The sequence below is a fragment of the Tupaia chinensis genome, unplaced genomic scaffold, assembly GCF_000334495.1.
Source record: "Tupaia chinensis unplaced genomic scaffold, TupChi_1.0 Scaffold000067_1, whole genome shotgun sequence".
In the NCBI taxonomy this organism is placed as follows: Eukaryota; Metazoa; Chordata; class Mammalia; order Scandentia; family Tupaiidae; genus Tupaia; species Tupaia belangeri.
In genome coordinates, this window is record NW_006159526.1 from 4,052,582 (window position 1) to 4,069,055 (window position 16,474).

The 16,474-nt window shown below is 48.6% G+C and overlaps 1 protein-coding gene across 1 annotated transcript in view; it reads right to left on the reverse strand.

The window, feature by feature from the left end:
• The window catches only part of LOC102491367 (zinc-alpha-2-glycoprotein), an 11,846-nt gene extending 8,403 nt beyond the window's left edge, over positions 1-3,443 (reverse strand). Inside the window, exon 1 of the mRNA XM_027767207.1 lies at positions 3,276-3,443. Coding sequence (XP_027623008.1) covers positions 3,276-3,443 — 168 coding nt within the window. The remainder of the gene's footprint in view (positions 1-3,275) is intronic.
• Positions 3,444-16,474: the final 13,031 nt, after the last annotated feature.

Consider the following 16,474-nt stretch of genomic DNA (forward strand, 5'->3'; position numbering starts at 1 on the left):
AATGGAGGAGAAGGGATTGCAGAGTGACCATCCCCCCTGGGGGGTGATTTCTCGCTTTCTGTCTCTCTGTCTCTCTCTGTCTGTCTGGCGAGCGTACGCGCCCTATAGCAAAAACCTCTCAAAAAAAAATTATATTATTTTCGACCAGCATGTGGTGTGGTGGTTAAGGGCACTGGACTCCCACATGGCTGACTGCTGTTTGAGTCTTGGACCTAGTAGCTTGCTTTCTCTCTTTGTCCCTCTCTGGTCATATTAAAATAAATTTTTAAAAAATAGAATGATTTTATTTAACTTTTTTTTAAAAAATTTACCAGAGAGGGATATGATGAGAGAGAGAGAGAGATGGGGAGAGAAAGTGAGAAAGCAAGCCGCCAGGTCTGGTACTCAAATCACGGTTGACCATGTGGGAGTCCAGTCCCCTTAACCATCACACCACCTGCTGGCCCCAGATTTTATTTTTTAAATAATTATTTATGTATTTAATTCCATCTGTTATTATTATTATGTTTTTTAACTTGACCAGAGCGAGACAGAAAGAAGAAGAAAGCAAGCTGCCAGGTCCAGGACTCTAACTGTGGTCCTCCATGTGAGAGTCCAGCACCTTAACCACCGTGCCACCTGCCAGCTCCACCAGCCAAGCTTTTAATTTGGGAGGAAAAACAGTTACAAAAAGGCACTTACAGGGCCAGAAGGTGACGTGAAATTTAAGACAGCCGACTGCGAGGTTCCAGTCCTGGACCCTGTGGCTTGAAAGACATACGGACCCATGTGCATGTATGCCCAAAATCCCTAGAGAAAAATGGAAGAGGGGATTTTGGTGTGGCCTATTCCCCTGGGGCGGGGGGGGTGTGGTGGTGATTTCTCTCATTCTCTTGGGCAAGCGCTCGTGTGTGACACTTCTGTCTAACAGAGAGTCACCTGAATTGTGTGTGGAAATACTGCTCGAGACAGAGATCTGAGTCAAGAGGGGGAGGGAGAGGCCATCCCAGGGATGCTCCTGCTACGCCTTTCTCACCTTCCGTAGTTACTAGGGCGAAAGAGGAAGGAAAGTTCCTTCTCAGAGGATTAGAAAGTGAAGGGCAATTCCTGGACCAGCTGGTTTCCGTATGAGTAAGGGGAGGGTCGTGGCTAGATGACTCAGAGGCTGGACAGAGCGCCTTGGAGTTTGGAGGACACACTTAGCTCACATCCATCCAGTGGCCTCCTGTCGTTTGGAGCAGGAAGGCCAGAGGTCAGGCGTTCTTGCCATTTTCCCTGCAGTCTTCCGTTCAGAGTTCATAAACTCAAGGTGTTCTAGAAGCATGGTGTAAGGAATGAGCCCACCACGCGAGAAAATAGAAATGTAGAGCCTTTATTGGGAGCCCTTCCGGGCCAGGTTCACTGGTCCAAGGGGTGGGGGAGATGGGCCAGAGACCTCGCACCCCAGGGAGGGGCCAAGGGATTTTTATAGGGGTATAGGGAGGGGGAGTGTCCTAGAGGTAGAAACAGTCCATGTTCAGTAATGGCTTAGGGGAGAGCAGATTAGTGTGCCACGTAGGGTCCGATGCCGAGTGCAGGCTAGGGTGTCGTGTGCTACATCCCAGTTAGACCCGAGTGCAACCAGGTCTGATGACAGGCTAGATCCAGGTTGTATCCGCCCACTAGGGCGTGGCGTCCAAGCCCTGCATCTGGCCCAGGCCTCTGGCCTCACATCCCCAGTGTTTTGGTGTTAGAGGGCACGGTTCAATCATTAACTACTTCCTGGGGTGAAGAGGGGAAGCGGGGGGCCTGGGGCTCGGTGGGAACTTGGGTGTAGGGCTGGAGGAGCATTTGGCTGACAGCCACCTGGGAAACTTTTTGGATTCGGCTTTGGAGGAACCCGAGGAAACAGGGTGTAAGCATGAAAAGAAGGCAGATGAGAACGAACGGTCTTGAAATAAGGGTCATTTAGCTGATGAGGGTAGATTGCCACCAGGCGGGGAAAAGAGAAGTGGGCCACAAGTGGGCCGTTGCTGCCGGCGCCACAGTTCTTCACAGACAGCTGAGGACATTGATGCTTGGTTCACTCAGCCCCGTCTCCTCGACGTCGTAGTAGCACTCCTCCCTGAGGAGCAGACAGGTGCCTCCTTTTGCTGCTGTCAGTTGGAGGAGAGCGCGTCGGTTTTTTTTTTCTTTTTTTTTTTTTTTTTTGAGAGGTTTTCGCTATAGGGCGCGTGCCCTCGCCAGACAGACAGAGAGAGACAGAGAGACAGAAAGCGAGAAATCACCCCCCAGGGGGGATGGTCACGCCGCAATCCCTTCTCCTCCATTCTCCTCTCGGGATCTTGGGCACGCACGCACACGCGCCCGGCGTGAGCTTTAAGCCACCGGGTCCGAGACGCGAACCGCGGTCGACTACGTGGGAGTCCAGCGACATAGCCATTACGCTAACTGCTGGTTCCCAGAGCGCGTCGGTTTTGAAGAATTCCCTGGGCGACTGATTTGTTGCTGGAGGGAGGCCATAACTAGTTTAGAAGTGTCCCAGACGACAGGGTTGACGTCTTTAAGGGGAAGAGGAAAGGAGGAAGCTGGAGGGTAGCCCCAATAGCTGCAAAGGTTGGTGGGGGGCACCTGGCTGACTTGTCCCCCACGTGGAGGTACCGGAGATGAGTCAGCCATGGGCAGTCACTTCCCCAATGACCAGGCCGTTTGCACTTGGGGCGTGGCTTGGTGGGTGGTCGGGGACAAGGACATTGTCGAGCCCAGTGGCCCGTGTTTCCACACTTGAAGCATGGTCCCGAGGAACAGACTTAGACGAGGAAGCCCCATTCTTGTGCCCCTGTGGGGGGCTGCCAGCCTCAGGGCTGCTACCAGGGGCTGGGTTTGAAGTACCACCTTGTGGTGAAGTCGGGCTTGGCGCTCAGTCTCAGCTGCTTCCTCCTGGGCATTGTAAACCTTAAACCATTTTCACCAAATCACAGACAGGGGTCTGAGGGCCATCCTCTGCCCGTTTAAGTTTCTTGTGGTTATCAGGCACTGACGGGGTAATGAAGTGAGACGCCAAAGCCACGGCCCCCGCCAGTGAAGCGGGGTCTCAGCGTGTATAAAGCGTGAAGGCCTCTATAAGGCGATGGAGGAACACAGCTGGGTTTTCGCCTGCCCCCTGGGTGATTTCCCCGAGTTTGTCAGAATTGGCAGTTTCGTTAGAGACAGCCTGCATTCCAGACAGGAGACATTAGATCATGTAGTCGCAGTGTTCGGGGCCAGAGTCTCCTACTCCCAGTGAAGGTCGTAATAGGAACAGCCGCTTGTCTGACTGGTAGAGTCAGGTCGACCAGGCGGGCTTGGTTGGCGTGCTCTGGGGCTGCAGTCTGGACTCGCTCCCTCTCGTCTGCAGGAAGGGTGGAGGACAGGACTACACACAGGTCATGCCAGATAAGATGATACGCCCGAGTAAGATACTGGAACTCTTTGATGAAAGCCATGGCGTTAGCAGAGAAAGAACCGAGCCTTCTTTCTATTTGACATAGATCTTAGAGAGAAAAGGGAACGTGGACCCTGACAATACCTTCTGTTCCTGCCACTTCCCGGAGAGGACAGAGGAGAGAGGGGTGGGAGAAGGGTGAGAGCGTGAGCAGGTGTGAGAACTTACTGGAGGTGAGCGAGGAGGGGATGGGAGTGAAGGACATCGAGGAGGAGAAGGCAGTAGCGGTGAAAGCAGAGGAGTAGTAGGGCGGGCTGGGACTGGCAGTGCCCGAGTGGGACCGGGGTATAGTGAGGGACTTGGGGGTGGGGGGGACACCAGGAAGGAGGGGTGGTAAGAGTGGTTTGTCTATAGGAGAGAGATCGGCCTCTAAGAGAGGTTTGGTCTTAGACTGTGGGGTCTTGGTCTTGACTGAGAGAAGGGCTTGGGTGGTCGTGTAGAAGGTGCGGGAGTGGGAGGGGCGGGAGTGCGGGTCCCAAAAGGCTTGCACATATGGAACCTCCGACCACTTGCCTACTCATCGGCAGTAGTTATCCAAATTGGTGAGGGTATTGTGATCAAAAGTCCCCTCAGGGGACCAGCAGTTAGCGTAATGGCTGGACTCCCATGTAGTCGACCGTGGTTCGCGTCCCGGACCCGGTGGCTTAAACTCACGCCGGACACGTGTGCGTGCGTGCCCAAGATCCCGAGAGGAGAATGGAGGAGAAGGGATTGCGGCGTGACCATCCCCCTGGGAGTGATTTCTCGCTTTCTATCTCTCTGTCTTTCTGGCGAGCGCACGCACCCTATAGTGAAAACCTCTCCAAAAAAAAAAAAAGTCCCCTCAGGAGGCCAGGCCATTTTACCTGTGGTCCAAAGCGTACTGTGGCCGGGCCACAGTGGGATAGAATATCAGCCGCTTGCGGGGGAGATTCTGAGCGAGTCCTAATTTGGTGAAGTTATGGAGCAGACAGCCCAGGGTCGTCTTGGGCTTGTGTCTGGGACTCAGGTAAGCAGAAAAGGGAGAAGCGTCCCGAGTCTCCTTTTGCGCTCACAGAGCAGAACAAGGGGTGGGAACAAGCGGCAGGGGTTGGAACGTCTCCACGAGTCTCTGAGCTCTAGAAATCAGAGAGGACCCTGGCGTGACTACGTTTCCGGACACAGAACCTGGAGGTTTGAGTCCTGGAAACCATGGGCAGGTGGACTTACCCTCAGAGGCCAGGTGGTTGGTCGGTGGTTGGCGGGTCGGTTCCTGGTTCAGGGGAAGAGAGGCCCTGACGGGAACTGCAGGACACGAAACTCCTCCTGGGTTTCAGCACCAAACGTAAGGAATGGGCCGACCAGGCAAGAAAATAGAAATGTAGGGAACCAGCAGTTAGCGTAATGGCTATGTCGCTGGACTCCCACATAGTCGACCGCGGTTCGTGTCCCGGACCCGGTGGCTTAAAACTCACGCCGGGCGCGTGTGCGTGTGTGCCCAAGATCCCGAGAGGAGAATGGAGGAGAAGGGATTGCGGCGTGACCATCCCCCCTGGGGGGTGATTTCTCGCTTTCTGTCTCTATGTCTCTCTCTGTCTGTCTGGCGAGCGCACGCGCCCTACAGTGAAAATCTCTCAAAAAAAAAAAAAAAAGAGAAAATAGAAATGTAGAGCCTTTATTGGGAGCCCTTCTGGGAGAGGTTCACTAGTCTGACAGAGAGAGAGAGAGAGACAGGCCAGAGAAGTCGCACCCTAGGAAGGAGCTTAGCAATTTTTATAAGGGTAGAAGGAGGAGGAGTGTCTTAGAGGTAGAAACGGTCCATGTCTGGTGATGGTTTAGGGGAGAGCAGATTACTGTGCCATGTAGGGTCTGGTGCCGAGTGCGGGATAGGGTGTTGCATGCTACGTCTGTGTTAGATACGACTACAGCGCAGGTCTGATGACAGGTGAGATCCAGGTTGTATCAGCTAACTAGGGTGTGGCGTCCAACCCCTACATCCAAACTGCCCAGGCCTCTGGCCTAACACATGGCATTCATACTGTTTCCTAACATTTCCCCCCCCCAACACCTCTTTTAATATTATTGTTATTATTTTTACAAGTTCTTGCCTGAGGGTGTGTGCGCTCACTACAGATAGAGAGAGACAGAGACGGTGAGAAGGTAAGTGAGAAATCACCCCCTCAAGGGGGATGGCCACACTGCAATTCCTACTCCTCCATTCTCCTCCTGGGTTCTTGGGCAGGTACACACACATGCCCAGCATGATTTCGAAGCCACCTCCGGGACTCAAACCATAGCCATATGGCTATCCAGTGACATAACCACTACACATCTGCCGACCCATTCCCCTCTTTTGTTTTTATTTGTATTTTTAAAAGAATTATTTTATTTAACTTTATTTATTTATTATTATTATTTATTTTAATTTGACCAGAGGTAGACAGAGAGAGAGACAGACAGACAGAGACAGAGAGACAGAGACAGAGATAGAGAGAGATGGAGACATCTGGGATTCGAACTATGGTCAGCCATTTGGCAGTCTAGTGTTTTTAACCACCACACCACCTGCTGGCCCATCCTTTTTTGTTTTTAAAGAAGCTCAAATGGATGGTGGCAGGAAGAGCCAGGTAAGTAGCAAGAGCAGTCGTGATCTTGACGTTGCTGAGAGAGGCAGCAGAGGCATGGAAGGCTAGGACTAAACACAGACGAACTAAGAGTCCAGTTGCAAGATAGCCCACATTGGTAAAAGAATAGCATGGAACCAGGTAGAAGGATTTAGCCATTTGAAAGCTGTCCTGAAGTGTTTGTAAGGCTGACAGTTGAGTTTCCTTTTGTGTATCAACAAGCTGTTGATGGAGAGAAGCTGCTTTTTTTTTTATATATATATAGAATAACCTCCCTGTCTTACACCCTGCACTGTTGACTTTAGCCGAATGTGTAGTGTGTGTGTGTGTGTGTGTGTGTGTGTGTGTATGTGAGCTGCCAGGTTTGGGACTTGAACCACGGTCGGCCATGTGGGAGTCCAGCGCCTTTAACCACCATGCCACCTGCCGGCCCCAGAGAGAAGCTTCTAAATGTGATATTTGGAGAGCTGAGATTGGTAGAAAAGGCTCCTAAAAGGTGCTCTTCTATAATTTGCCATGGGTGAAGGTTCTCATTATAGAGCAAAGGTGTAACACACACTTGTTAATTTTCCCAATCACATTGCAGTGTTTGGCAAACAGTTTGGGGGTCTTGAAGATTACCTAGCCATTGTATGGCTGCTTCAAGAGCTCGAAGTTGAGATAATGTTCTTTTATCAATAGTAGTTTGTGGGACCAGCAGATGGTATAGCAGTTACGTTGCTGGACTCCCATATAGTTGACTGCAGTTTGAATCCTGGGTCCAGCGGCTTGAAATTCACACTGGGTGCATGTGCCTGTGTGCCTAAGATCCTTAGAGGAGAATGGAGAAGAAGGGATTGCGGCTTGGTCATCCCCTCCCCAGAGGAGGTGATTTCTTACTTCCTGTCTCTCTGTTTCTCTGGCGAGCACAAATGCCCTGTAGCAAAAATCTCTCTTTAAAAAAAAGTAATTTGTTCAATCATTTGTTGGGTGAGGTTTGTCATGACTTTCTCAACAGCATTGCTGTATGAATACCAGTGGTTAATGAAACCGATGCTGCTCCTTTCCAGCTGGAACCATGGAGGGCATTCACGAGAAGAAAAAGAAGGCTCCTGCTGTGGTGGAAACCTTGAGAAAAAGTGAAGGAATTTTGCGGAGTTGAAGATCAAGCACTTGAGAAAGAGGTTTGCTCAAAAGAAGCTTCGAAAGGCAGGGAGGAAGCTTATCTATGAAAAAGCTCAGCACAAGCATAAGGAATATAGACAGATGTACTCCACATGGCCAGGATGGCAAAAAAGCTGGCAACTTCTATGTACCTGCGGAACCCAAACTGGAGCTTGTCATCACCATCAGAGGTATCAATGGAGTGAGCCCAAAGGTCCAAAAGGTGTTGCAGCATCTTAGTCTTTGCCACCTTTGTTAAGCTCAATAAGGCCTCCATTAACATGCTGAGAATTGTGGAATCATATATTGCCTGGGGGTACCCTAACCTGAAGTCAGTAAATGAATGAACCTACAAGTGTGGCTATGGCAAAATCAATAAGAAGCTATTTGTTTTGACAGAGAACTATTTGATTACTCTATCTCTTGGCAAATTTGACATCATCTGCATGAAGGATCTGATTCATGAAATCTATACTGTTGGAAAACACTTCAAAGAAGCAAATAACTTCCTATGGTTCTTCAAATTATTTTCTCCACTGTAAGGAATGGGCCAACCATACGAGAAAATAAAAATGCCTTTATTGGGAGCACTCCTGGCTGAGGTTTGCTGGTCTGATGGTGGGGGGGGAGGAGTCATACCCTAGGGTGGAGTTTAGTGATTTTTATAAGGGTATAGGGACAGGAGTGTCTTAGAGATAGAAATAGTCCCTGTATGGTAAAGGTTTAAAGCAAGAGCAGACTACTGTGCCATGTAAGGTCTGGTGCCATGTGCAGAGTAGAGCACTGTTTGCTACATCTGGGTTAGATCGAGTGTAGCACAAGTCTGATGAGAGACTAGATCCAGGTTGCATCAGTCAACGGTGGTGTGGTGTCCAACCCCAACATCCAAGCTGCCCAGGCCTCGGCCTAATATCCACGAGGTGGAATAAAGAAAAAGACCACCCATTTTGTAGAAGGTGGAGATGCTGGCAACAGGGAAGACCAGATCAACAGATTTGTTAGAAGGATGAACTTAGGTATTGTTGACAGAAATAACGAACTCTGCAAAAGTAATAATGAATACAATTTATTTCTAAGCACAAATTTGAGTGACCTAGGCTCAGAGAAGAGGCAAAAGATGCCTTTCTTGGGGTGATCATGTAGAGGGGTTCCTTTCATTTGATCTTGAGAGTGAGAGACAAAGTTTGGAATTTAGTGAAGAGCTTTCCATTGGTCTGGCCCAAAAAAGTGGGACATGTGGGAGTGGGGGCTTCTAGGTAATAGGTGGGTTCCACAATTTTTAGGTTGGTGATGGGAAGGGAAGATCTGTGTCTTGGGAAGAGATTAGTAAACAAATGTTTAACCTACATCTCAAAGAAGAAGGGAAATTCTGTGCCTTGAGAAGAGATAACCAGTTTAATATGCATCTCAAAGATATTATTGCCAGGGACAGGATGTAGGAAGAATTCTAATGGGAAAAATGATCTGTTAATGTTTGTGGGTGTCGACGGGAAAAATAACCAACTATAAACATAATAATTAATAATTAATGTGGTTTATTTCCAAGCCAACTGTGAGTGACGTAGGCCCAGAGAAGAGGCATACATGCCTTTCTCGGGGTGAGCATGTACAGGGGCTCTTTTTATTTGTTTTGAGATCGACAGACAACATTTAGTGAAGAGATTTTCCATTGGTCTGGCCCAAAAAGGCGGGACATGAGGGGGGGCTTGTAGGTTATAGGTGGGTTCCACAATTCTTAGGTTGGTGATTGGAAGGGAAGATCTGTGTCTTATTTAAAGAAAGGCTTAATCTACATCTCAAGGAAAAGAGAAGGAAGAGATAAGCACAAGAATATACTGTAATGGGTTGAAATCTACATCTCAAAGATACTATGCCAGGGACAGGAGGTAGGAAGAATCCTGTTAATAGAAAATAAATGGAATCCTGTTAATAGAAAAGAAGAATCCTGTTAATAGAAAATAAATGGTCTGTTAATGTTTGTGGGCATGACTTCCCCAGTCCCTTTTTTTTTTGGAGAGGTTTTCAACAGAGAGACAGAAAGCGAGAAATCACCCCACAGAGGGGATGGTCATGCCGCAATCCCTTCTCCTCCATTCTCCTCTCGGGATCTTGGGCACGCACGCACACATGCCCGGCGTGAGTTTTAAGCCACTGGGTCCGGGACGCAAACCGCGGTCGACTACGTGGGAATCCAGCGACATAGCCATTACGCTAACTGCTGGTTCCCAAAAATAGGTTTATTCTAAGAAAATCCATGTCAAGGCATTCATGCATGATTTGTAGGTAAGTTAATAAAATAAAGGTCAGTGCACAAAAAAAATGTAAAAAGAAAAAAATGAAACTGATGCGATGGCTGTGGCTAAAACAATGGCAGACATAAGGAAAACAATAAGTAAAAATAAACCTTTTAGGGCGTTGGAGGCTGAGGGCTGACTCTAAGATTTGTAGGGTGGGTGTTAGTCAGCACTCAATGGCCTTTAGGTAATTTCCTTTCAGAAAATCAGGAGATGGTTGCAGCGACCTTTGGCTGGAAATGTCCGACCAGAGCCCTCCAGTGCTGGCAGCTGACACCCATAGGTGGGCCGTAAGGTTACAGTGAGCTAATCAAAATATCCACCATTCTTGGCCTCCGCTCCCCACCTCTCCCATATAGTCAAATCTCGGTGGGTAGGTTTGGCTGAAGTGCCTCCGGCTTCAGACTCCACCTTTCTTTTAGTACACTCTCCTTTTTCTCTTGAGATGGGGCCTCCTGAACCCCAACATTTGGTGCTGAAACCCAAGAGGCTCAGTGGATGCAACCATCTCAAGCAGGACCCAGACCTTCACCGGAACCCTGCTGCATGCCACACTGGACCTCTCATTTGAGTGAGTGATGAGGCTTTAGACCCCCATGGCTCAGAGGGGTCCTCTGGGGACCCGGGTCCTCTCACTGGGAAATATCCTAGCTCTAGCCCTCCTCCTCCAGTCCACTGGACCAGGTTCCTTCCTGACCCTCTTGAACTGGGGCACACCCTCCTCAAGTGCGGTCCACTGCTCACTGACAGAACTTTCAGATGGGGACGCTCTGTCTGCTGAATTCCTTCAGGTCTCTTGTCCTCTCACTTCTCCCACATGGGCGACATCCAATCACATATTCCAAAGTGAGGTGGGAGCCAGGGATCCTAAAACTATAGTTAGGGTTTGGGCCCAAAATCGAATCACAGAATGGCTAAGTTTCGCGATGGAGGCAGTGGTGGCTCAGTGACTGACCGAGGCTGCAGGACCTAGACCTAAAACAAAGGCTTTTTCCAGGCCCCACTCCATTCTAGGAAGAAGATAAGATAATGGTTTTCGTGGCCCAAAGCTTCTAGACAAGAATCTCCTGAACTTGGTACAACAAATTAGGAAAATAATTGGATCCACCCAGCATGCGCCCCTCCCTACCAGCCTATCTAGAACCTAATTCCAGACAAAGCCCTTCCTGACCCCAAGGGAAACCCCTTGCCACAGTTCTTCCTTGGCAACCCATTTTCTGGGACCATTCCCTTCTTGGGAGCTCTGTTCTTCCTTCCCTCTCCTTCAATACTAAACTCCCCACTTTGTTATATCTACTCTCTGTGCCCACAACTAATTCTTCCTGAGCGTGGGACAAGAACCCGTGTCTCACTGAGTGTGGGCCTGATCACCCCTGCGCCCCCTGCATTCCTGTGTCAAAAGGTTACCCTTTGGCCTGTCTCCTGAAAAACCCTCCACTCGCTGTATCTTGGAGGCAACTGTCTGACTGTAGCCAAAAAATGCCACTTTTGATTTCTAAATTCTTTTTTTTTTTTAAGAATTATTTTACTTAGCTTTGTTTGTTTGTTTATTTATTTTTATTTGATCAGAGAAGAGGAGAGAGAGAGAGAGAAAGTGAGAAAGGAGGCCACCAGGTCTGGGACTTGAACCATGGTTGGCCATGTGGTCGTCCAGCGCCCTTAACCACCATTCCACCTGCCGAAAGTTTTGCGATCTTGACAATGTCTTCCAGTGTCATGGCCAGGGTCCGAGGTTTTCTTCCTCCAGGCCTTCATTCTTTCTCTGTGCCTGCCCCTCTGCCAATCCTACACCACTCTTCAAATCCTCCTTTGCAACCCCCTTCTGTCCCTACGGAGGATTCTTCTTGCTTCGACATCGCTGACCGTGCATCCCCTCACTATGTCCTCTCTGCCTCCCTCGTCCTCCTCTAATGCCTCCTCGCCACTGTCCAAAACCAAACCAAAAAGCCCCAGCCAGCATCCTCCCCTGTCTTTCTCCTGACCACACGTCAAGCCTAACATAGTCCCCCTGCCCACCAGCCTTGTGCGGCCCGTGCCTCCCTTACCGCGCTGTGAAAACGTAGAAGCTGGAAGTATCGTCCGACTCCACGCCCTTTTACAGTGTCTGATCTCTCTCAGATGGAAGCTACGCTGTGTGGTTCCCCTTCGACCCATTACATTTACTGAAGTATCTAAATACGTCGCTCCGGCCCATGCTCTGTCCTGGCAAGACATTCACATCATTTTCCCTACCTACACTAGTCCCGTAGAGAGGTTTCCCTGGGCTAACGTAGGGGAATATGAAGGTGACGTTGGGGCAGCAGATGGTGTAACGGTTATGTCACTGGATTCCCACGCAGTCGACCGCGGTTCGAATCCAGACCTGGGGGCTCAAACTCACCCCCGGTGCGAGTGCATGTGTCCCCAAAATCCTGAGAGGAGATTGGAGGAGAACGGATTGTGACATGGTCATCCCCTCTCGGGGTCATTTCTCACTTTCTGTCTCTCAGGTGAGCGCATACACCCTGTAGCAAAAATCTCTCTTAACAAAACAAAACGATGCTGATCTGAGGCTGCCTGGTGGTTAGGCCTTTGCTTCCACAGCTGTTTCTGACCCAGACCCTCACTGGGCTGTCAGCACGAACCTACAGACAGTAGATGTTCAGATCGAGGCCAGAGAATAAGAGACCACGTTCTCTTGCCTTACTGAAAGGATGAAAAGGGCCACACTAAGCCCATCAGTTATAATGGGGTTAAATAAGTTGATCCAGAGTCCCGTTAAAAACTCTGCTGTTGGGGCTGGCAGGTGGTGTGGTGGTTAAGGGCACTGGACTCCCACATGGCCAACTGCGGTTCAAGCCCCAGAACTGGTGGCTTGCTTTTTTTTACTTTCTCTCTCTGGTCAAATTAAAATAAATAAAGTTAAATAAAACAATTCTTTTTAAAAAGTCTGCTCTTCCTTTCTAGGCCTTCAGAGGCTCTTTCCTACTACATTAACTTCAGTTCAGATTCCAGAGAAGAGCAATCTGTCCTCGCAATGCATTTCATCTCCCAGTCAGCCCCTGGTGGGAGCTACAAAAATGTAAAGAGCATCCTTAGACCCTCAATCTGAACTCACAGACTTTTTCTTTTCTTTTCTTTTCTTTTCTTTTCTTTTCTTTTCTTTTCTTTTCTTTCTTTCTTTCTTTCTTTCTTTTTTTTTTTTTGAGAGGTTTTTGCTATGGGGCGCATGCGCTCACCAGAAAGACAGAGAAACAGAGACAGAAAGCGAGAAATCACCCCCCAGGGGGGATGGCCACGCCGCAATCCCTTCTCCTCCATTCTCCTCTCGGGATCATGGGCACGCACGCACATGCACTCGGCGTGAGTTTAAGCCACCGGGTCCGGGATGCAAACTGCAGTCGACTACGTGGGAGTCCAGCGACATAGTCATTACACCAACTGCTGGTCCCGATTTTTTTTTAAAAGAATATGTAAGATAGGAGGTATACTATCCTTCAGGTATGCAAATTTTATAATATGAATTGAGTGTAGCAATACTTGGCATTTGTGATCCGATAAGGAAAACATAGGAATGAGAAATGCAAACCATGACAGAATCTGAGACGTTTTTGTTTTTGGACAGAAGTAAGATTTACTGATGACTGTGATTACGGAAGGGGCAGCACCGTGTGACCCCTCCTGAGCACAGGGCTCGCCCCTTGTCAAGGGGACCACGATTGGAGGTGTATTTGATCCACAGCCATCGGGGATGAGGCGCTTCTCAGCCACCGTCTTCAAATGCATCAGCCTTAAACTTAGTCAAGCCCCCCTTCTTTGAGATGTGGAGGTTCTGGCAGCCAGGGAACTCACACTTGGCCCTGCGGAGGGCCTGGATCACACGCTCCCTGTTCTGCAGCTTGGTCAGTGTGGACCCCGGCTACCATGCCCTGGGGTTTTCAAGGCACTCCTCATACCTGTCTGGAGCCCGTCACCCCGGCACGGGACGACACCTTGTTGATGTGGACGACGTGGAAAGGGTGGGGCACTCGGATAGGAAAGCCATCTTTGCCACAGCGTGTCACCATGTGCTTGTTTGCACAAAAATGCGGGCAGCCTCGAGGGCCTCCGACGAGAGCTGCTCATGTTCCTCTGACACCGCGTGGCCACAGAGTGGTTCACTTTTGCCTTCTTTCTTCCCAGGTCAAAGATGAAGTCTTGGCATCTGGGACACCTTGGCAGAAGCGCCACTTTGTTATAATACTGGTAGGACCGGGCGGGGCGGCAGCCCACGGTTGACGCCAAGATCTTGGGTGGCTAGCAAACAATAGCCACTTTGATCCCGCCAGAGACGAAGAGCTGAGACATAATTAATAAGAGCCATGGTGCAGAAGGAATGGTTGAGATGATAATGTCCATGAGAAATCATTCTACGAAAAACTGGCAAGGCCGAGCCCCAACGTCGAGAATGGGTAGGGCTATTCTGACTGAGCAGGGCGCTAAGTTGTATGACAGGCCCAGAGACACTGTGTTCAGACCATGGAATTGTCATATTAATGGGGGCCCTGAAGGAAAGATAGTGTCTCCCAGCGGTGAGATTTCCATGAGGCCCCCAATTAAGAAGAGTTCCATTGGTGAAAAGCAAAATTGTTTGAGAGGAACTCCGGGGCACAAGGCTGATATTTCCAATAAGGTGCTGGTCCACACTTCCTTAAGGGAGGAGGCTGTAAATTTACATTCGATGAGGAAGATGCAGTAAATGTAATCCATGAGCGAAAGTTAAATTAGCTAAGCGGTTAGGAGTTTGGGGTTGATAGTAGAGCTATTTCTGTGGGATAACAGAAACAGAGGGTTTGGTCATAAGACAGATTGGCGGGTTAGGGGGAGCTGGATCAAAAAACGAATTAGAGGCCGCCAGATAGCATGGTGGTTAAAGGCACTGGATTCCTACATGGCCAACTTTGGTTTGAGTCCTGGAGCCGGCGGCTTGCTTGCTTGCTTGCTTGCTTTCTTGCTTTCCCTTTCTCTCGCTTTCTCTCTCTCTGGTGAAATAGAAAAAATAATAATAACAAGAGGAGGGACTAGTGGATGCCATAATGGCTACATCGCTGGACTCCCATGTATTCGACCACAGTTCAAGTCCCGGACCTGGTGGCTTAAACTCAGCCGGGTGCATGTACATGCATGCCCAAGATCCAGAGAGAATGGAGGAGAAGGGATTGTGGTGTGGCCATCCCCTCTGGGGAATGATTTCTCATTTTCTGTCTCCCTGTCTCTCTGGAGAGCACATGTGCCCTGTAACAAAAACCTCTCCAAAATATAAATAAATAAATAAATAAATAAATAATTTTTTAAAAAAGAAGAATTAATTGGTGACCATTCTAAATTTTTTCTTTTTTTAAAAAAATTATTATTTTATTTAGCTTTATTTATTTATTTACTTATTTTTTAATCAGACCAGAGAGGGACAGAGAGAGAGAGAGAGAGAGATGAAAATGATAAACGCCACCTACTGGCCCCTCTTTTTCTTTTTTTTAAAGAGAGATTTTTGCTATAGGGCTTGTGTGCTCGCCAGAGAGAGAGAGAGATGCAGAGACAGAGAGACAGACAGCAAGAACTCACCACCCAGGGGAAATGCCTTCCTCCTACCCAGCTCCTGGTGCCGGGAAGACAAGGCAGATCTCATTTTTCCTCTTTAGTACCTGAGAAAGGCACATGGGGATGGGATGGTTGTTAATTTCCCTTTTATCATTCCTCTTAAATACAAAAGGACTCATCAAGATATTTTGGTCAACATTCTGATTCCCACTAAAGCACTGAAGTGACCGGGCAGTTGATTCAAATGAGGATGCTCATGCCTACCAAGTTCGCACCGAGCAGGTGGGATTAGGTAACTGAATTCCTCACTTGTCAGAGAGATAAGCCAGGGCAGGAGAAAGCCCATGAATTCGAATAAAGGACATAGATAATATGACAGACCTCCTACTGTTAAATAGTTATTACCAACTCTTGGAGGAAACCTAACACCTACACCATCCTCAGAGCTGTTGTCCCCCGGCAACTGCCCACCTGCACGCCTTTCCGTCATGGAGGCGCACTTCTTTCTTATCAAAAATCCTCACTTTCCTATTAAAACCTCCCTTTTCCTACTTTTCCATGACCCACATGACTGAACGTGTTTTCTGAGGGAGAGCGGCCATAGACTAGAAAGAAACACAGAGATAAACATACATAGACATACAACAAGAGAAAAACGGGGATTGGGTGGTCCTGACTCCTCTGATGGAGGAAGTCGTGGCCCTGAGCCATTCTCAGATTTACTTTTTTATAGGGCAGAAAGGGGTGAAGGAGAAGCAGAATTCCAAGTCAGTTATTTTCAGATATTAATCACTGATAGCTCTGGCGCCTTGCAATCCTCTATGAGTTTCCTCTTATCTTCTTGGGCCTTCTCTGGCTAACACATAGTTCCCTTTAACCGACACCACCTTGCAGTCTCCATGCATAGACAGAGCACATAGTCTTTTGTTAATGTCTTCACTAGCCTTGCAGCTTGCAGTGGCAGTCAAAGAACCACGCTTCTGCATGTGTTTAAAGGTCACTATTGTGTTGCGCAGATCCAGCGGCTCCCTACGCTATTTTACAAGTGTCTGTTTTTTCATTTTGCATATCAGGATGTCTCTAATCTTAGCGATCTGGACCTAAGGAACCAAGGGTTTTATTTATTTATTTCTTGACAGGTTTTTGCTGTAGAGCGTGTGTGTGTAAGAGAGAGCGAGAATGAGAAGGAAAGTGAGAAATCACCCTCAGGAGGGATGGCCATGTTGACATCTCTTTTCCTTCATTCTCTTCCTGGGATCTTGGGCACACATGCACATGTGCCTAACATGAGTTTCAAGCTACTGGGTCCAAGATTCTAACCACAGTTGGCCATGAGAGAGTCCAGTGATGTTGCCACTATGCCATCTGCTGGCCCACAATGCAGTTCAATTCTCCCATCCTATGACAGGGCCGTTACCTGTTTTTAACTGTTTAGGGACAACTATACTGGCAATACA